At 46.9% G+C, this 18975-nt stretch overlaps 1 protein-coding gene across 1 annotated transcript in view; it reads right to left on the bottom strand.

Moving 5' to 3' along the window:
- Positions 1-18975, bottom strand: part of LOC124279723 (serine/threonine-protein kinase mTOR-like) — a 73309-nt gene that overhangs the window by 45645 nt on the left and 8689 nt on the right. The window contains 13 exon segments of the mRNA XM_046715586.1: positions 3783-3918; positions 4355-4375; positions 4378-4491; positions 5218-5310; positions 7259-7342; positions 15351-15439; positions 15685-15781; positions 16383-16501; positions 16652-16735; positions 17128-17291; positions 17532-17660; positions 18006-18185; positions 18460-18572. Coding sequence (XP_046571542.1) covers positions 3783-3918; positions 4355-4375; positions 4378-4491; positions 5218-5310; positions 7259-7342; positions 15351-15439; positions 15685-15781; positions 16383-16501; positions 16652-16735; positions 17128-17291; positions 17532-17660; positions 18006-18185; positions 18460-18572 — 1423 coding nt within the window.

Genomic DNA, 18975 nt, shown 5'->3' with positions numbered 1-18975 from the left:
CTGGAGCGAAGAACCCCAGACCAACCTGGAGCAAGGAAATCACTGACCCATCTGGAGCAAGGAAATCCCTGACTCACCTGGAGTATGGAAACCCCTGACCCACATGGAGCAAAGAAATCCCTGACCCATCTGGAGCAAAGAATCTCTGACCCACATGGAGCAAAGAAATTCCTGACCCATCTGGAGTATGGAAACCCCTGACCCATCTGGAGTATGGAAACCCCTGACCCACATGGAACAAGGAAATCCCTGACCCACATGGAGCAAGGAAATCCCTGACCCATCTGGACTATGGAAACCCCTGACGCACATGGAGCAAGGAAATCCCTGACCCATCTGGAGAATGGAAACCCCTGACCCATCTGGAGCAAGGAAATCCCTGACCCATCTGGGGCAAAGAAACCCCTGAACCATCTGGAGCAAGGAAATCCCTGACCCATCTGGAGTATGGAATCCCCTGACACACCTGGAGCAAGGCAACCCCTGACCCACATGGAGCAAGGAAACCCCTGACCCATCTGGAGTAAGGAACCCCTGACACATCTGGAGTAAGGAAACCCCTGACCCATCTGGAGTAAGGCACCCCTGACACATCTGGAGTAAGGAAACCCCTGACCCACATGGAGCAAAGAAATCCCTGACCCATCTGGAGCAAAGAATCTCTGACCCACATGGAGCAAAGAAATTCCTGACCCATCTGGAGTATGGAAACCCCTGACCCATCTGGAGTATGGAAACCCCTGACCCAAATGGAACAAGGAAATCCCTGACCCACATGGAGCAAGGAAATCCCTGACCCATCTGGACTATGGAAACCCCTGACGCACATGGAGCAAGGAAATCCCTGACCCATCTGGAGAATGGAAACCCCTGACCCATCTGGAGCAAGGAAATCCCTGACCCATCTGGGGCAAAGAAACCCCTGAACCATCTGGAGCAAGGAAATCCCTCACCCATCTGGAGTATGGAATCCCCTGACACAGCTGGAGCAAGGCAACCCCTGACCCACATGGAGCAAGGAAACCCCTGACCCATCTGGAGTAAGGAACCCCTGACACATCTGGAGTAAGGAAACCCCTGACCCATCTGGAGTAAGGAACCCCTGACACATCTGGAGTAAGGAAACCCCTGACCCACATGGAGCAAGGAAATCCCTGACCCATCTGGAGAATGGAAACCCCTGACCCACATGGAACAAGGAAATCCCTGACCCATCTGGAGCAAAGAAACCCCTGAACCATCTGGAGCAAGGAAATCCCTGACCCATCTGGAGTATGGAAACCCCTGACCCACATGGAGCAAAGAAATCCCTGACCCATCTGGAGTATGGAAACCCCTGACCCATCTGGAGTATGGAAACCCCTGACCCACATGGAACAAGGAAATCCCTGACCCACATGGAGCAAGGAAATCCCTGACCCATCTGGACTATGGAAACCCCTGACTTACATGGAGCAAGGAAATCCCTGACCCATCTGGAGAATTGAAACCCCTGACCCATCTGGAGCAAGGAAATCCCTGACCCATCTGGAGCAAAGAAACCCCTGAACCATCTGGAGCAAGGAAATCCCTGACCCATCTGGAGTATGGAATCCCCTGACACACCTGGAGCAAGGAAACCCCTGACCCACATGGAGCAAGGAAACCCCTGACCCATCTGGAGTAAGGAACCCCTGACACATCTGGAGTAAGGAAACCCCTGACCCATCTGGAGTAAGGAACCCCTGACACATCTGGAGTAAGGAAACCCCTGACCCATCTGGAGAATGGAAACCCCTGACCCACATGGAACAAGGAAATCCCTGACCCATCTGGAGTATGGAATCCCCTGACACACCTGGAGCAAGGAAACCCCTGACCCACATGGAGCTAGGAAACCCCTGACCCATCTGGAGCAAGGAAACCCCTGACCAACCTGGAGCAAGGAAACTCCTTACCGACATGTAGCAAGGAAACCCCTGACCAACCTGGAGCAAGGAAACCCCTGATCTACCTGGAGGCAAGAAACCCCTGAACCACCTGGAGTAAGGAAGTCCCTGACCCATCTGGAGTATGGAAACCCCTGACCCACATGTAGCAAGGAAACCCCTGACCCATTTGGAGCAAGGAAACCCCTGACCCATCTGGAGCAAGGAAACCCCTGACCCATCTGGAGCAAGGAAACCGCCGACTCACCTGGAGTAAGGAAACCCCTGACCCATCTGGAGTAAGGAACCCCTGACACATCTGGAGCAAGGAAACCCCTGACCCACATGGGGCAAGGAAATCCCTGATTCACCTGGAGTATGGAAACCCCTGACCAATCTGGAGTTAGGAACCCCTGACACATCTGGAGCAAGGAAGCCCCTGACCCACATTGAGTAAGGAAATCCCTGATTCACCTGGAGCAAGGAAACCCCTGACCCATCTGGAGTAAGGAACCCCTGACACATCTGGAGTAAGGAAACCCCTGACCCACATGGAGTAAGGAAATCCCTGACTCACCTGGAGTATGGAAACCCCTGACCCATCTGGACCAAGGAAACCTCTGACAGATCTGGATCAAGGAAACCCCTGACCTATCTGGAGCAAGGAAACCCCTGACCCACCTGGAGCAATGAAACCCCTGACTCACCTGGAGTATGGAAACCCCTGACCCATCTGGACCAAGGAAACCTCTGACAGATCTGGATCAAGGAAACCCCTGACCCATCTGGAGCAAGGAAACCCCTGACCCATCTGGAGCAAGGAAACCCCTGACTCACCTGGAGTATGGAAACCCCTGACCCATCTGGAGTCAGGAAACCCTGACACATCTGGAGCAAGGAAACCCCTGACCCACATGGAGCAAGGAAATCCCTGATTCACCTGGAGTATGGAACCCCTGACCCATCTGGAGTAAGGAACCCCTGACACATCTGGAGCAAGGAAACCCCTGACCCACATGGAGTAAGGAAATCCCTGACTCACCTGGAGTATGGAAACCCCTGACCCATCTGGAGTAAGGAACCCCTGACACATCTGGAGTAAGGAAACCCCTGACCCACCTGGAGCAAAGAAGCCCCTTACCCACCTGGAGTAAAGAAACCCCTGACCCATCTGGATCAAAGAAACCCCTGACCAACCTGGAGCAAAGAAGCCCCTGACCCATCTGGAGCAAGGAAACCCCTGACCCACCTGTAGCAAGGAAGCCCCTGACCCACCTGGAGTAAGGAAACCCCTGACCGACATGTAGCAAGGAAGCCCCTGACCCACCTGGAGTAAGGAAACCCCTGACCGTCATGTAGCAAGGAAGCCCCTGACCCACCTGGAGTAAGGAAACCCCTGACCGTCATGTAGCAAGGAAGCCCCTGACCCACCTGGAGTATGGAAACCCCTGACCCATCTGGAGCAAAGAAACCCCAGACCCATCTGGAGCAAAACCCCTGAACCACCTGGAGTAGGGAAGCCCCTGACCCACCTGGAGCAAAGAAACCCCTGACCCACCTGGAGTAAGGAAGCCCCTGACCCACCTGGAGCAAAGAAACCCTTGACCCACCTGGAGTAAGGAAGCCCCTGACCCACCTGGAGCAAAGAAACCTCTAACCCACCTGGAGTAAGGAAGCCCCTGACCCACCTGGAGCAAAGAAACCTCTAACCCACCTGGAGTAAGGAAACCCCTGACCCACCTGGAGCAAAGAAACCTCTAACCCACCTGGAGTAAGGAAGCCCCTGACCCACCTGGAGCAAAGAAACCTCTAACCCACCTGGAGTAAGGAAACCCCTGACCCACCTGGAGCAAGGAAACCCCTGACCCAACCTACCTGTGTTGCTGGCATCCTTCTCGGCTTTGGTGTGGTCTGACTTGCTGACTGCAGCCTCACTCTCCGAGATTAGACCCAGGTTTAGCTTGTGCTTGTGGGGGTCCAGAGCTCCAAGCAGTCCCAGGACTCGAATCACCTATGGACAGATTTGACTGGTACAGTGTGAGCCTGTCAGTGATGGCAACCAGGTGATCACCATACAGGAGAGAAGTGCAGGACATGCTTACTAAACACTAAGAATCTTTGATTGTTATATGATGTGTACATATGGAAAACGATTGACTGAATTCCAACATATTTTGTTCTTGATGATTTGTTGTGTTCTTTTGCAAACTCTGATATTATAAAGCTAATAGGGACATTATATGTTCCACAATTTTTTGAAATTGGCAGCAATATTGAGAAACAGAATAATACACAATATATGTTTGCTAAAAACATACTGCAATGCTTATCAGCATGATCATAATATGGTAAAATGTTTGGTAATACAGCACCAAGTTCAATTAAATATTGAATATAACAGAGAGCAAGGGAGCAGATATCACAGTGTAGAAATGAAGCAGGCTTACCTCTCTCCGGATGCCTGGCGCGCCTGTTCTGTTTTGAGGAAGTTGAGGAGAACCTCCAGGAGAGTGGGGTACTTCTTGTAGGGTTCCACCACGGACCCTGTGCTCTCCACTATCTGACCCAGGGTCCACAGAGCCACCTACAATACACCACCATACAGTGTCACAACTTTGTACGACCCGTGAAGATCCGGGTTAGAATTGATCTTCAGTAACCCATGCTTGTTGTAAGAGGTAACAAACAGGATTGGGTGGTCACACTCACTGACTTGGATGACACATGTCATCGTATCCCAATTGCATAGATTGATGATGATGCTGTTGATCACTGGATTGTCATATACAGACTGCCGCCATATAGATGGATTATTGCTGAGTGCTGCGTAAAACTAAATTCACAACTTTTGGCCAAGGCTATTGCTTCCATAAAATGGAACATTACAAGATGTACATAATTCATAAACACATGTTCATGTGACAAAATATATGTAGGTGTTGTCTTGAACAATAGTACCCATGAAGATCCGGGTTAGAATGAATCTTCAGTAACCCATGCTTGTCGTAAGAGGCGACTAACGGGATCGGGTGGTCAGGCTCGCTGACTTGGTTGACACATGTCATCGGTTCCCAATTGTGAAGATCGATGCTTATACTGTTGATCACTGGATTGTCTGGTCCAGACTTGATTATTTGAAGACTGCTGCCATATAGCTGGAATATTGCTGAGTGCGGCGTAAAAGTAAACTCACTCACTCACTTGAACAATAGGTCTTGACATGACATATTTTAAGTCCTGGCAACAAAAGGAAGAAAGGCAATTACTGACTGACATGTGCTAACATGTATAGCACTGATGATCAACTGACCTCTCTCTTCTGCAGGGATGACGAGTCCTGCAGCATGTCCAGAATGATGGGGAGCAACTCATCCATCCACTTCTTCATCTCAGTGCCGCTCACCTGAGAGAAGACAGACAACAATGTCATCTTACTAGAGCTGGAGCCTTCATAACACACCCCAAGCTGACATCATAAAAACATACCCATGCTGATATCTTCACAACATACCCATGCTGATATCTTCATAACATACCCAAGCTGACATCATCATAACATACCCAAGCTGATGTCATCACAACATACCCATGCTGAGATCTTCATAACATACCCAAGCTGATATCATCACAACATACCCATGCTGATATCTTCACAACATACCCAAGCTGATATCCTCATAACATACCCAAGCTGATATCATCACAACATACCCATGCTGATATCATCACAACATACCCAAGCTGATATCTTCATAACATACCCAAGCTGATATCTTTACAACATACCCAAGCTGATATCTTCATAACATACCAAAGCTGATATCTTCACAACATACCCAAGCTGACATCATCACAACATACCCAAGCTGACATCATCACAACATACCCAAGCTGACATCATCACAACATACCCAAGCTGATATCTTCACAACATACCCAAGCTGATATCTTCATAACATACCCAAGCTGATATCTTCATAACATATCCAAGCTGATATCCTCACAACATACCCAAGCTGATATCTTCACAACATACCAATGCTGATATCTTCACAACATACCCAAGCTGATATCATCACAACATACCCAAGCTGACATCATCACAACATACCCAAGCTGACATCATCACAACATACCCAAGCTGACATCATCACAACATACCCAAGCTGATATCTTCACAACATACCAATGCTGATATCTTCACAACATACCCAAGCTGATATCATCACAACATACCCAAGCTGATATCTTCACAACATACCCAAGCTGACATCTTCACAACATACCCAAGCTGATATCCTCATAACATACCCAAGCTGATATCATCACAACATACCCATGCTGATATCTTCACAACATACCCAAGCTGATATCTTCATAACATACCAAAGCTGATATCTTCACAACATACCCAAGCTGACATCATCACAACATACCCAAGCTGACATCATCACAACATACCCAAGCTGACATCATCACAACATACCCAAGCTGATATCTTCACAACATACCCAAGCTGATATCTTCATAACATATCCAAGCTGATATCCTCACAACATACCCAAGCTGATATCTTCACAACATACCCATGCTGATATCTTCACAACATACCCAAGCTGACATCATCACAACATACCCAAGCTGACATCATCACAACATACCCAAGCTGACATCATCATAACATACCCAAGCTGATATCTTCACAACATACCCAAGCTGATATCTTCACAACATACCCAAGCTGATATCTTCATAACATATCCAAGCTGATATCCTCATAACATACCCAAGCTGACATCATCACAACATACCCAAGCTGATATCTTCACAACATACCAATGCTGATATCTTCACAACATACCCAAGCTGATATCTTCATAACATCCAAGCTGATATCCTCATAACATACCCAAGCTGACATCATCACAACATACCCAAGCTGATATCTTCACCACATACCCAAGCTGATATCTTCATAACATACCCAAGCTGATATCGTCATAACATACCCAAGCTGATATCCTCATAACATACCCAAGCTGACATCATCACAAAATACCCAAGCTGATATCATCAAAACATACCCAAGCTGATATCTTCACCACATACCCAAGCTGATATCACAACATACCCAAGCTGATATCTTCATAACATACCCAAGCTGATATCATCATAACATACCCAAGCTGATATCTTCACAACATACCCAAGCTGATATCTGACACAAGGCTTGTTTAACCATGCCTACTAATGGCTAGTAAGACTGTTCCATGTACAGTGGTTTATGTACACAGGGTTTGTATATTGTTGTCTGTCATGGTTTACTTGTATGAAGAATGCCCAGTATTTACCTGTGCCTGTTCTCCAATGGCAGCCAGCACACTGATGGTCACACTTGGATTGGGGTCAGTTTCCTTCAGTTTGGGGATGAGTACCTAGCAAACAAAATACATCATACTTTAAACAGCAATAGCATTTTCTTATCACATTATCCAGTTAATACTTGCAACAAGATCAACACTGATGACGGTTGGTTTATTTTAACACCGCCATCAGCAGTATTTCAGCTATATGGCAGCAGTCTGTAAATAATCGAGTCTGGACCAGACAATCCAGTGATCAACAGCATCAGCATCGACCTGTGTAATTGGGATATGATGACATGTGTCAACCAAGTCTGCGAGCCTGACCACCTGATCCCGTTAGTTGCTTCTTATGACTAGCATGGGTTACTGAAGATCAATATTCTACCCCGGATCTTCACAGGTCCCCACACCAATGAAGTAGGGCATATTTTCAATACTCTGACAACAGAAACCAGTAACTGTGGGTTCAGATTCTGGTTTGTCCTGGTCACCTTTCCAGGTTTGTTAATAGATGTACAATACCATTGGTCACTGATATCAACAAAATGGTAAACATAGATATCATTTCGGGCATTCTGGTAAATGTTAGGCCAGGATGAGAAAATAGCCTTGTTTCTCATAATTCTGTACAAATCAGTCTGGGTTAGGAGCATCTTATTTGTATTTCAAAAGTGAACATGATTCCAGTGTACCACATGGACTCATTCCGCAGCTGCTTAGAGTGTGGGGAGACAGCTCCAAGGCCAGGACTAAGTTCTGTGAAGATAATTGATTGAATGAGTTTGGTTTTATGCCGCTTTTAGCAATATTCCAGCAATATTAAGGCAGGTGACACCAGAAATGGGCTTCACGCATTGTATCCATGTGGGGAATCGAACCCTGGGTCTTCGGTGTGATGAGCAAACGCTTTAACCATTGGGCTACCCCTCAGTGAATATGTGAAACTGTGGATGGCATAGTATGTATGAGTTGGAGTTTGACTATAAATGGCCTGTTTTTTTAAACCATTGTAAAAGGTCTGTACCAAAAATATATCTAAAGGAGCAGGGAGGTTTTTGGTTTAACAGATCATAGCAGACAAGACAAGCATTGTAAAACTCCTGGAAGAACTTGACAGTGCAAGAACACTGACTCTGGGGAGTCAACCACTAAACTTGAAAATTTTAACTATAAATTGTATATTTATATACTTATCCTATCTCACGACTTGCACCTCTCTCTCTTCATTCGACCATGAGTGGAAACGAATTAAAACTTTGCTCCAAGGCCTACCTTGCCCCTCTCTCCCGCTGTGCGTGCCTTCTGTCAGTCGTGGCTCACTAGTCCATGACAGCACGAGGCATGCGCAGTCCTCACCCACGTGATCACTTCACATACTCATTCTCGATCTTGGAGCCATAAAAGGACAAAACCGAACGGTGGTAATCTATGTAGTGGGGAGGTAGGGAGGGATTTTATCGCTGAGATAGGATAAGTATATAAATATACAATTTATAGTTAAAATTTTCAAATTTTTAAACTTATCCTATCTCACGACTTGCACTTATCCCACGGTAGGAAGGTGGGTCATAGATTACCCAAATTCAAGCGATAACAGCTAAGTGTTATGCCCAAACAACCGTGAGGGAAGCAACTACAAGGTAGGCCAATAACTACCAAGTTACTACGCATGCAGGGTTAGTTCGAACCCATTGACTTATTTAAGCACAATTGCTCCCAGGACCGGATTCCCGAAAGCAATGTGGTGTTCAGTCACTACCTTCACAAAGTGAAAGGACGAGCTTAACGAAAGTGTAATCAGTCGCATCGCCACGATTTCCAAGGTACCCTCGTAATAAAAGTCTAACGACTAGTATCGGGCCAGCCCCTGCTTCAAACAACCCCACAGACACCGGCCCCGAGGAGGGTGAAAGAGAAATTGAATCGGTAAAACTCACAATTTTAACGCTCAGTACCACAACATCATCTTATGACTTCCATTACTTACCACAATAAGATCACATAGATGTGTATAGGCACTTAGGAGCATGAACGCCACGGCGTAACACGGGAAGGACTCACTTCACTGACTTAATTACTCCGCGGAGCAGAGGACAGTAAGTGAGGTGGCGATTCTCTGTAGTCTCAAACAAATGAGAGGAGAAATCTAAATCCCGAAGACGAAATCAGAAAAAGTATTTCAGATTTATTCAGACTGTACACAAGCAGAAACGATCGCGACTTGGGATCAACTGCACAGTGGGATCCATATAGCATCGGAGCACAAGGAAGTTCATTATCTGCTATGTTGTGCCGCTGATAACTGCTGGGCAAGGACTTAATGGTCCAAACTGATGAAGGCCTTGAATATCCCGCCACCGACACATCTCTGAGGTAATGAGACGAAAATACTGTGTCAGATCGCCAAAACAACCCTCCATTATGGCAGTTAACGAGCAGTTGCTATGCAACGCCATAGTAGAAGCCAATGCCCTGGTTTCATGAGGGTTGACTGTCGAGGTGGTGGCAAACCGCAAAAGTGTAGGCTCAGAGTATTGTAGCTCAGAGCCAATATGAGAGTGTTAGCAGCAGAGACTTCCGCCTTGGAAGCAGTAGACAAGGGTATAAACAGTCTCTTACGCAGACGGGCGGCGCCTTTGGCGATGCTTTGTTGTAACGCCACGGGCGTAACACTTCGAATGACTCACTTTACTGACGAATAAACTGCGGAGCAGAGGACAGTAAGTGAGGTGGCGACCCTCCAGCCGCCTCAAAAGCCAGACCTGCAATGGTCAGTTCGAACTCCATTGACTTACTAAACACAAGTGCTCCAGGGACCGGATTCCCGAAAGCAATGTGGTGTTCAGTCACTACCTTCATGAAAGTGAAAGGACGAGCTTAGCGAAAGTGTAAACAGTCGATTACCACGATTTCCAAGGTCTGACGACCAGTATCGGGCCAGCCCCTGCTTCGATTAACAACCCCCACAGACACCGGCCCCGCGGAGAGTGAAAGGGTAATTGAATCGAAACTCACAAGTCCCAGAAGAATCGAAGACACAAATCAGAAACAAAATTCAGAATTTTATTCAGATTGTACACAAAGCAGAAACGATCGCGAACTGGTGATCATCTGCGCTGAAGCTGATGGTTGTCCCAAGCGCCTAACAGGCTTATAATGACAATGCTGAATGCCAATTGCTAGATGAAGGGCCCTTTCTCCTGATGACCACTGCTAGGCCACTTGATGGAGAAAGTGAGCTTCCAGCTTGCAAGATGTGCCAACTAATAGGTGTTGAGTCGGTATGAAGGGCACCCTAGAGACTCCAACACAAACATTCCACTTGTTGAGCCACCAACTAAAGACTGAATGTAGTTGTGCGGAAGATCTAATCAACTCCCTGGGGTTGTCGCCCCGATGTATGGGCACAGAACCATCTGAAGAGGGCAAGCTGCAGCTGGCCCCTGTCAGTCAGCACTTGTGCCGACGCCAACCACCCTAGTAACTTCTGCCACTGGCTTAAAAGGTGTGGGTTGGACCAACACTAGTGGTGCGCTGCACTGAATCTTGTCCCACCTCCTAGGGCACAAACATCATGACCTGGCGGTTGAATATTGTCCCAATAAGAAGAAACAGCTGGTCGGTGTTACCCCTGATTGTTCAATTTAGCAGCCATCCTAATTGCGCGGAGCAACTTGATGATGAACTGTCTGTGGAAAGGAAGGACGACTGATCCTGCTGGGCTTGAACACAGTCGCCGATATTGTTGTCAATTGTCACGCTCGACAATGCAGGTAGCTGGTTAACAGAATGGCTATCTGAGTAAAACCCACGGGCGCGATATGCCCATACAGCAGGATCCTCCATTGGTATCAAGGACGCTTCCATAAAGTAAATCGAAGATACTTCCAATAGTCTGGATGTATCCGATGTGAAGGTAGGCGCCTCACAGGTCGAGGGACTGACTGACTGACTGAGTTTAGTTTTACACCGCCTTTAGCAATAATCCAGCAAAATCACGGGCGGGGCACCAGAAATGGGCTGAACACATTGTGCCCATGTGGGGATCGAACCGGGTCTTGGGCTGACGAGTCAACGCTTTAACCACTAGGCTACCCCACGGCCATCGCAGAGGTCGAGGGAAATGAGAGGTCTAACCACTCTTGCCTCTGACAAAAGATATCTCCTGATATAAGAACGCTCAATAAGTCGAACAACTACGCCAGTTCTGACGGAGTGCTCAATGTAGTATGTTCGGGCGATGGAGATTGTCAGTCAATCTACAGGAACGCTCACATTATAAACAAATTGTAGAAATTGTGAGGATCGGTGACCTCAGGAACGCTTTCTTTGGCCAACAAATAATTGTGCGCCAGGTGGAGTGATATAGGTAGTAGATCGCTGCCTGGTGACAATCCTTGCATAATGCAGTGACCTCTGAACTCGGTGCTTGACTAGGCAAACCGCTCACGGGTGTTTCTGTCCGCCACCCTCAATAAGCAGTCTCTCTCGACTGGCTGTCAAAACTCCGACACAGTCACTCTTATCGGAATGGCAGCGCTCGTTGTTACTTGCATTTATAGGCTGGACTTGGTATCCGATTCGTGGGACCAAGAGAATTCTGCAAGGGCACTTCATAGTCACTCTAATCATCAAAATTCGTAAACAAACAGTAGTCCGCCATTTGCAAACGCTACACACGAAAGTGACAAAAATAATGGACAACCTGGTCTTTGGTTAACCGGGCGAAGTCGCAACCCATAAATTCGGCTGAGCTATGCTGGCTATTTGACAAAACAGTGCCGGTACCATGCGCAAGAACTTCATCCATTTGTGATCTGTCCAGAAACTTGCTTAACATGTAAAACAAAGGGAGCTGAAGATGACGAGCCGCCTGCAACAATTGCACCAAGGATACACAAACACGCTGTTACGAAAGTAGTCTGTAGTAACAAGACTCATCGGAGCGTCAGAGAGTATTCCTGGCTCGCAAGTTTATCTAGTTATGCCATATCGGTGGTTGCAGAACTGATATCTACACCGGAAGGGTAGAATCGCTGAACCGAATCATTCATCAAAAGTGAAGATCGGATGGTAGATTAAATCTGAATGAGATGAGCTCCGTCACGGAGGACTCTTGAGAACTGGGATCGCCAGGCCGCCTGGCGCCGAAGCGTGATATCTCTAGATGACTGGCGCTACTAACAACACATGTAAATCAAATCGGCATGGTGAAGCACATAGCTACTACCTCTGTACATTGATCTTGAACGCCAGGTGAACTGGTTCGACGATAGGGAGCTTTCGACCTGGTGAAACGATACGAGCCGGCTGGTAAATCAGTTCAGGGTGGTGAGCCGGAAAGTTGACGGATCTGAATCAGTCCGATGTGATCTGAATCGCGGACTGATCTGGATCGGTTCGGTAATCCGAACCGGTTAAATGATCTCAGCTGATGGAGAGATCTAGAACGCCAGATGAACCAGTGAGGCGAGGTGAAATGTTCCGCCGAGGTGAATCGCTTCGCTGCTGTGAATTGAATCGATGATGTGAACTGTTTCGCGATAAGAAACAGTCTTAATATTATGGCAAACTGAGTCAATGTCGATTCACATACGGCGCATTAAACGGTTCGGTCTGGTGAATCCATTTCGTATGGCTTAACCGATTCGGTGTGGTTAATCGGTTCGGTCTGGTGAATCCATTTGGTATGGCTTAACCGATTCGGCGTGGTGAACCGGTTTGGCAATTTGATGGTACGGGTCTGGTGAAACCATTCGGTATGGCGAGCCGATTGGTGGTGTGGTGAATCCATTCGTATGGCTTAACCGATTGGGTGTGGTGAATCCCTTCGTATGGCTTAACCGATTGGGTGTGGTGAATCCATTCGGTATGGCTAAACGGTCGGTCTGGTGAATCCATTCGATTCGGTGTGGCTTAATCGATTCGGACGATTTGAGTAGATCGATGTGTGAGTCAACTGGCAACACAGAGCGCTTTGATGAGGCGGAACCACGAGAAGACATCTAATGATGCTTCCATAAAATTATCACCGCTCGACATGGGAAACTGCGGACGACGAAAGCAGTTAATACCGGGTCGCTAAAAACGGGGTTTGTCGGGTGATCAACTGTTGAAGTGTAACGAGCTCTGTCTGCCAGCCATCGGGAGCAAGTATGTCTACATGCTCTAAAAACGCCCTTAATAAGGGAGCACATTCCCGACAACGCTTGCTCCAGGAACATGACGATTGGGGATCCGAGGAAGTAAATATTGTTACAGTGTGCGCAAAATTACGCTTACTGAGTCTAGACTGACAAGACGGATATCCTGATTCACCTAAAGTGAATGAGACCGACTTCGAGAATCACTCTGACGAAAACACACCTTACGGCTAGGTGAACCGGATCGAAATGGCCAACCACCTCGACCAGGCGTAGACTGAACGACTCACGGAATCAAAACGCTGATGGTGTGTCGAACTGAAACCTATGTTGAGGTGAACTGAGTCGGAATGTGAACCCGCTCGTCCTGGTGAACCCTTCGAAAGTAACGCGGAATCAGTTCGGTCAGGTGAACCCATTTGATTACTTGAATCAGTTCGGTCAGGTGAACCCATTCAAGATGTATTGGTGAGCCGCTCGGCCGCGGTGAGCCGGTTCGGCTGTGTGAGCCGCTCGCCATGTGAGCCGGTTCGCTGTGTGAGCCGGCTCGGCCGCGGTGAGCCGGTTCGGGCTGTGTGAATCAAAACGCTGTGGTGAGTCGAACGGAAACACCTGTTGAGGTGAATTGAGTCGGAATGTGAAGCGGTTCGTCCTGGTGAACCTATTTGAGTACGCGGAAACAGTACGCCAGAGGAACCCATTCGACTACGTGAATCAGTTCGATCAACTGAACTCATTCGAGGATGTTCTGGTGAGCCGTCAGCCGCCGCGGTGAGCCGGCTCGGCGATGTGAGTCGGTTCGGCAGGGTGAGCCGGTTCGGTAAGGTGAGCCGGTTCGGCTATGTGAGTCGGCTCGGCTGTGTGAGCCGGCTCGGCGATGTGAGTCGGTTCGGCAAGGTGAGCCGGTTCGGCTATGTGAGTCGGTTCGGCTGAGTGTCGCTGTGAGCCGGCTCGGCGATGTGAGTCGGTTCGGCAGGCTCGGCGGGTGAGCCGCTCGAAAGTGAACGAGACCTAGAACGACTCTTGCCAGCCGTGGAAGAACGATTCAACCTTTCGCACCAGATGGTGATTCAACTCGCGGTGGGTGAATTGTTCCGTTAGATGAAACCGTGGAATTAGGAGAACGGGTACGATCCAACCGCTACCGATCCCCGCTTTGACGATGAATGCTTAGAAGTTCTCAAGTCTGTGATCGCTTCAAGAAACAGACCTACGAGATAATGTAGATCGCAGGTCTGGCGAGAAGAAATATCGGTCATTACCACCCTGGTACGCTTCCTGAGAACGTGAACTGGGTGAGGGAACCCTCCCCTAAAAGCCGCCTCACGCTCTCAGATAAATAGGAATCTGACGAAGGCCCATAAAATCTTCGCCAGGCGAGACGGCCGATTGAGAACGGTGAGCAGTGAGGGTGGGGTGATCTAAGCATTGTTTCTTAGCGGAGATGGACCAGACCCCGCAGAAATAGTCCTAGCCCTATCTGCCAAACGCCTGGCACAAGCACGCTTGTAAGATTTAAACGCTTCATTAGACAGACCTGAACACTTAGGACAGCTGCGGTGTCCCAGTCACAAACACCACACAATCAACACACGATGTGTGAGGGTCCCATGCTGAAAATACTTTATTACAACGGACGAAAACTTCCGCTTACTGGCCTTAACAGGCTTAACCATTTTGAGCAATTCTCAGATCTAAAATTTTTCACGCCCACCAGTGGAGCCGACAAGAAAGAGAATGAGTATGTGAGGTGATCACGGGTGAGGACTGCGCGATGCCTCGCGGCTGTCATGGACTAGTGAGCACGACTGACAGAAGGCACGCACAGCACGGGAGAGGGCAAGGTAGGCCTTGGAGCAAAGTTTTAATTCGCTTCCACTCATGGTCGAATGAAGAGAGAGAGGTGCAAGTCGTGAGATAGGATAAGTTTAAAAATTCAGTGCACTAAGATTCTCGGCCTGTGCTAGATGGGGGTCAAACCTCTCGTCCAGGGCAGCCAGAACACAGTACCGGATGTCGGCATCTACGTAAGTAATTTAAAATGGATTTATTAGGTTTTATGTATGGATAACAGTTGCTAACATGTGGAAATACTGTACAATCAGCATGTTCCAGCTGGAATTCTATCTTAAATCAAGGAAATGTTGTTTATGTGTCTTGAATCTTGCATGTTTATGAGATGTAACTCTGGCCCAGTCCTCATAGTTCCCTCTAGCCCTCGTGGTCAGATTCCATTGTATGTCAGTTGTTCTGTGTGTGAACACTTACCTGAGTCTGTGATGCCCACCACCAGTAACTTGTTGAGGACATAGGCTACGGTTGTCATGGCAGACATGCTGATCTGACCCTGGCTGGTGGCCAGGAGCTGAAACATCACACGACAGGAGAACAATACAACATTCAATGAGTCACAACACAGCCTGACAGAGTGTAGTTGCAGGAACATGCAAAGCATGACATTATTGATAGAAAGAGTATGTAGGTAATGTGATATAGAGTAACTACAGGTAGAGTAATTACAGGCTACTGACACATGGCATTACTGATAGGGGCAATATACAGGATGGTAGAGCCCTGATATAGAGTAATTACAGGTTATTGACACACATGGTATTACTGATAGGGGCGATATACAGTGAGTGAGTATGATTTTACATCGCTTTAAGCAATATTCCAGCAATATCACGGCGGGGGACACCAGAAATAGGCTTCACACATTGTGCCCATGTGGGGATTTCGAACCCGGGTCTTTGGCGGGACGAGCGGACGCTTTAACCACTACGCTACCCCACCGGCCCGGCGATATACAGGATGGTAGAGCCCTGATATACAGTAATTACAGCATACCGACACACATGGCATTACTGATGGGTAATAGGCACAATGGTAGAGCCCTGATATATAGTAAATACAGGCTACTGACACATTTATGACAACTGGCATTATGAGTGAGGTACACTACTCACCGTGAGTAGAGGTGACAGAAGCCGGGCACAGGTCTGTACTGCCTCCATGCGGATCTCCTTGTGTTCGCTGTTCAGGTAGTGGTCAGCACAGTGCTGGACAAACTGGGTCAAGGAGTGACCTGTACACACAGACAGGTAAGCAACACTTTATTCCATAATATTCACAATCACACATACTTTGCAGAACATCATATTCATCCTCCTTTTCCAGTAATGTTCACAATTCACGTTTACAAGATTTTCTTCATGAACTTATGGATATTCCTTACCTTCAAAGTCAAAGCTGCCCAGTGTCCGCAGTGCCAATGTGATGCTTGTAGCATCGTGGGACTCGGGCAAGTTGGCCACAGATGCTGAAACAGCCATGTGTTATTGTATCTGATGACTTGTTCAGTTATCATAATCAACCAGTGGAGGGACATTCGGCCAGACAGTCTTACTATTCACACATTAACAGTGAGAGAATTTACTTTTACGCTGCTTTTTGCAATATTCTTGCAATATCACAGTGGGGACACCAGAAATAGGTTTCACACAAAGTACCCATGTGGGGGGATTGATGTCGGGTCTTTGGCATGACAAATGAATGCTTTAACCACTAGGCTACCCCACCCCACCTGTACTACAACAACTGGACTCTGCTAACACTACAAACACCTCTACTCCAGACATGTACAAGATCTTCCCCACTGTCCAACTGACTAATGTTATCACTGGAAATGGCAAATGTGCTGCGTTTAGTTACCTGATGGAGGAAGAGCGGATGAGGGACTCTTTGGTGCTCCTGGGTGTTTCAGGGGCCGTCCCATCAGGATTAGAGAGAGATTTTTGAGGAGGCCATCTTGAATGTCTTTCTTGAGCTGTGGGATCTGTGTGGCTAGGTCCCTCAGTGCAGCAGTCAGAGCAGGACTGCAGCAACAGATTGGCACCATGGTTACAAGATGACAGTTATACCATGCTCATATAACTTAGATGGGTTTTACAATAGGGTGGGAAGCATCATATCTAGTCAAACATTGTTATCCACAAATTAACTTTATCATTTTTGTTTTTAAAATCCAAAGAACATCTGCTTTTATTAGTTTCAACAGACAAGACTTTAACTCTATTTACTCAACTGTAACCTTGCTAAGATTTATCTCCCCGTACCTCAAGCCCGTGGCCAGCATGGAGTCGAGTAGTTCTCGGATGTCGCGGGTCATCTGTGGGCCCATGGCCTTGGCCAGCATGCTGATACAGGTAAACACAGCTGGGTCCACCGCGAAGTTACGATGTTTCCTGACATGTGTAACAACAAATATAACAGCTGATTCTTTATGGTCTTTGAATGGCGCATAGAAGCGATAAACATACATTGTCCCTCTTAGTGTCTTTCTGAATTTTCAGAACTACAAGGAAGTCTTGGTTTCAAATGTCCAATGCCATAAATGGTTATGGGAGAGGGTTTTTCTCTTCAGAGAATAAATTTAACTAAACCTGAAGACATGAATTATCCTGTTTTGTGTTTAAAGAAAGGATGACCTGTCATGACTATGTTTCACATGGCGATATGCACGTCTGAAATATGTTCAAAGTTTATTGTCAGTTATAGTCTGCTGGGAAGAGACATATAGATGAACTTACTTAGCAGAGTAGTCTTTAGGTGGGAGAGATGCTCTAATGACCTCCATGATGCGAGGCAGGTGTTGACTAATCTCCCCTTGAACGGAGATAGCAAGAAGCCCAACCGCCTGGAAGGCCTGCGTACGGTCTCGCTCACGCTTCAACGTCCCCAGCAGGAAGTTGATGGTGTCATGCAAATATCTGATAAACAGCCCTTAGGATTAATTAAAGTTCTCTTAAATATACAGAAACAAAAATTTTAATGAGTTCAAACTTACTAATGTTTCATCATGTTCTGACACTATGTATAAAATCATAAGGTTTTTATAGTTTTCACTTGTATAATGCAAGTTGATATAATTTTCCAATGATAACATTTTTGTGTGTTTGCTAAGCAGGCCTAAATTTTATCTATGTAGATTCTTGCGATGAGCAGGCTGCAGTTTTAGATAGTGCCTAGAACACCTGTACTCACGTTTTAGAGAAGAACTGTGAGTTGAATGCTGCCAGTCGTGGCAGGACCATGAGAAGGGACTGTTGCACATAGACGCTGCGACTTGTCCGGTGCTTCAGAATGAGGTGACATACCTGCCATAGAAATGGTCATATTGTTACTGCCCATGGATAACGTATGACAAGTTTTCTATCCAGGACACATATTTGAAGAAAATAGGATTCTGATCAACTAATCATGACTTTTGGTGGGAAATATCTCCTGGGAAGGAGAAATTACTTAATCTCACTCTAGTGATATATCAAAGGAAGAAGAGATTACTTAATCTCACCAAATTGATATCTCCCAGGAAGGAGAGATTACATATCTCCTGCAAGAAGGAGATTACATAATCTCACCAAATTGATATCTCCCAAAAAGGAGAGATTACTTAATCTCACCAAATTGATATCTCCCAGGAAGGAGAGATTACTTAATCTCACCAAATTGATATCTCCCAGGAAGGAGAGAATGCTTAATCTCACCAAATTGATATCT

The sequence above is a fragment of the Haliotis rubra genome, unplaced genomic scaffold (genome assembly GCF_003918875.1).
Source record: "Haliotis rubra isolate DU_JTF1 unplaced genomic scaffold, ASM391887v1 Scf255, whole genome shotgun sequence".
NCBI lineage: Eukaryota > Metazoa > Mollusca > Gastropoda > Lepetellida > Haliotidae > Haliotis > Haliotis rubra.
This window is presented reverse-complemented; position numbering and strand designations above follow the sequence as displayed.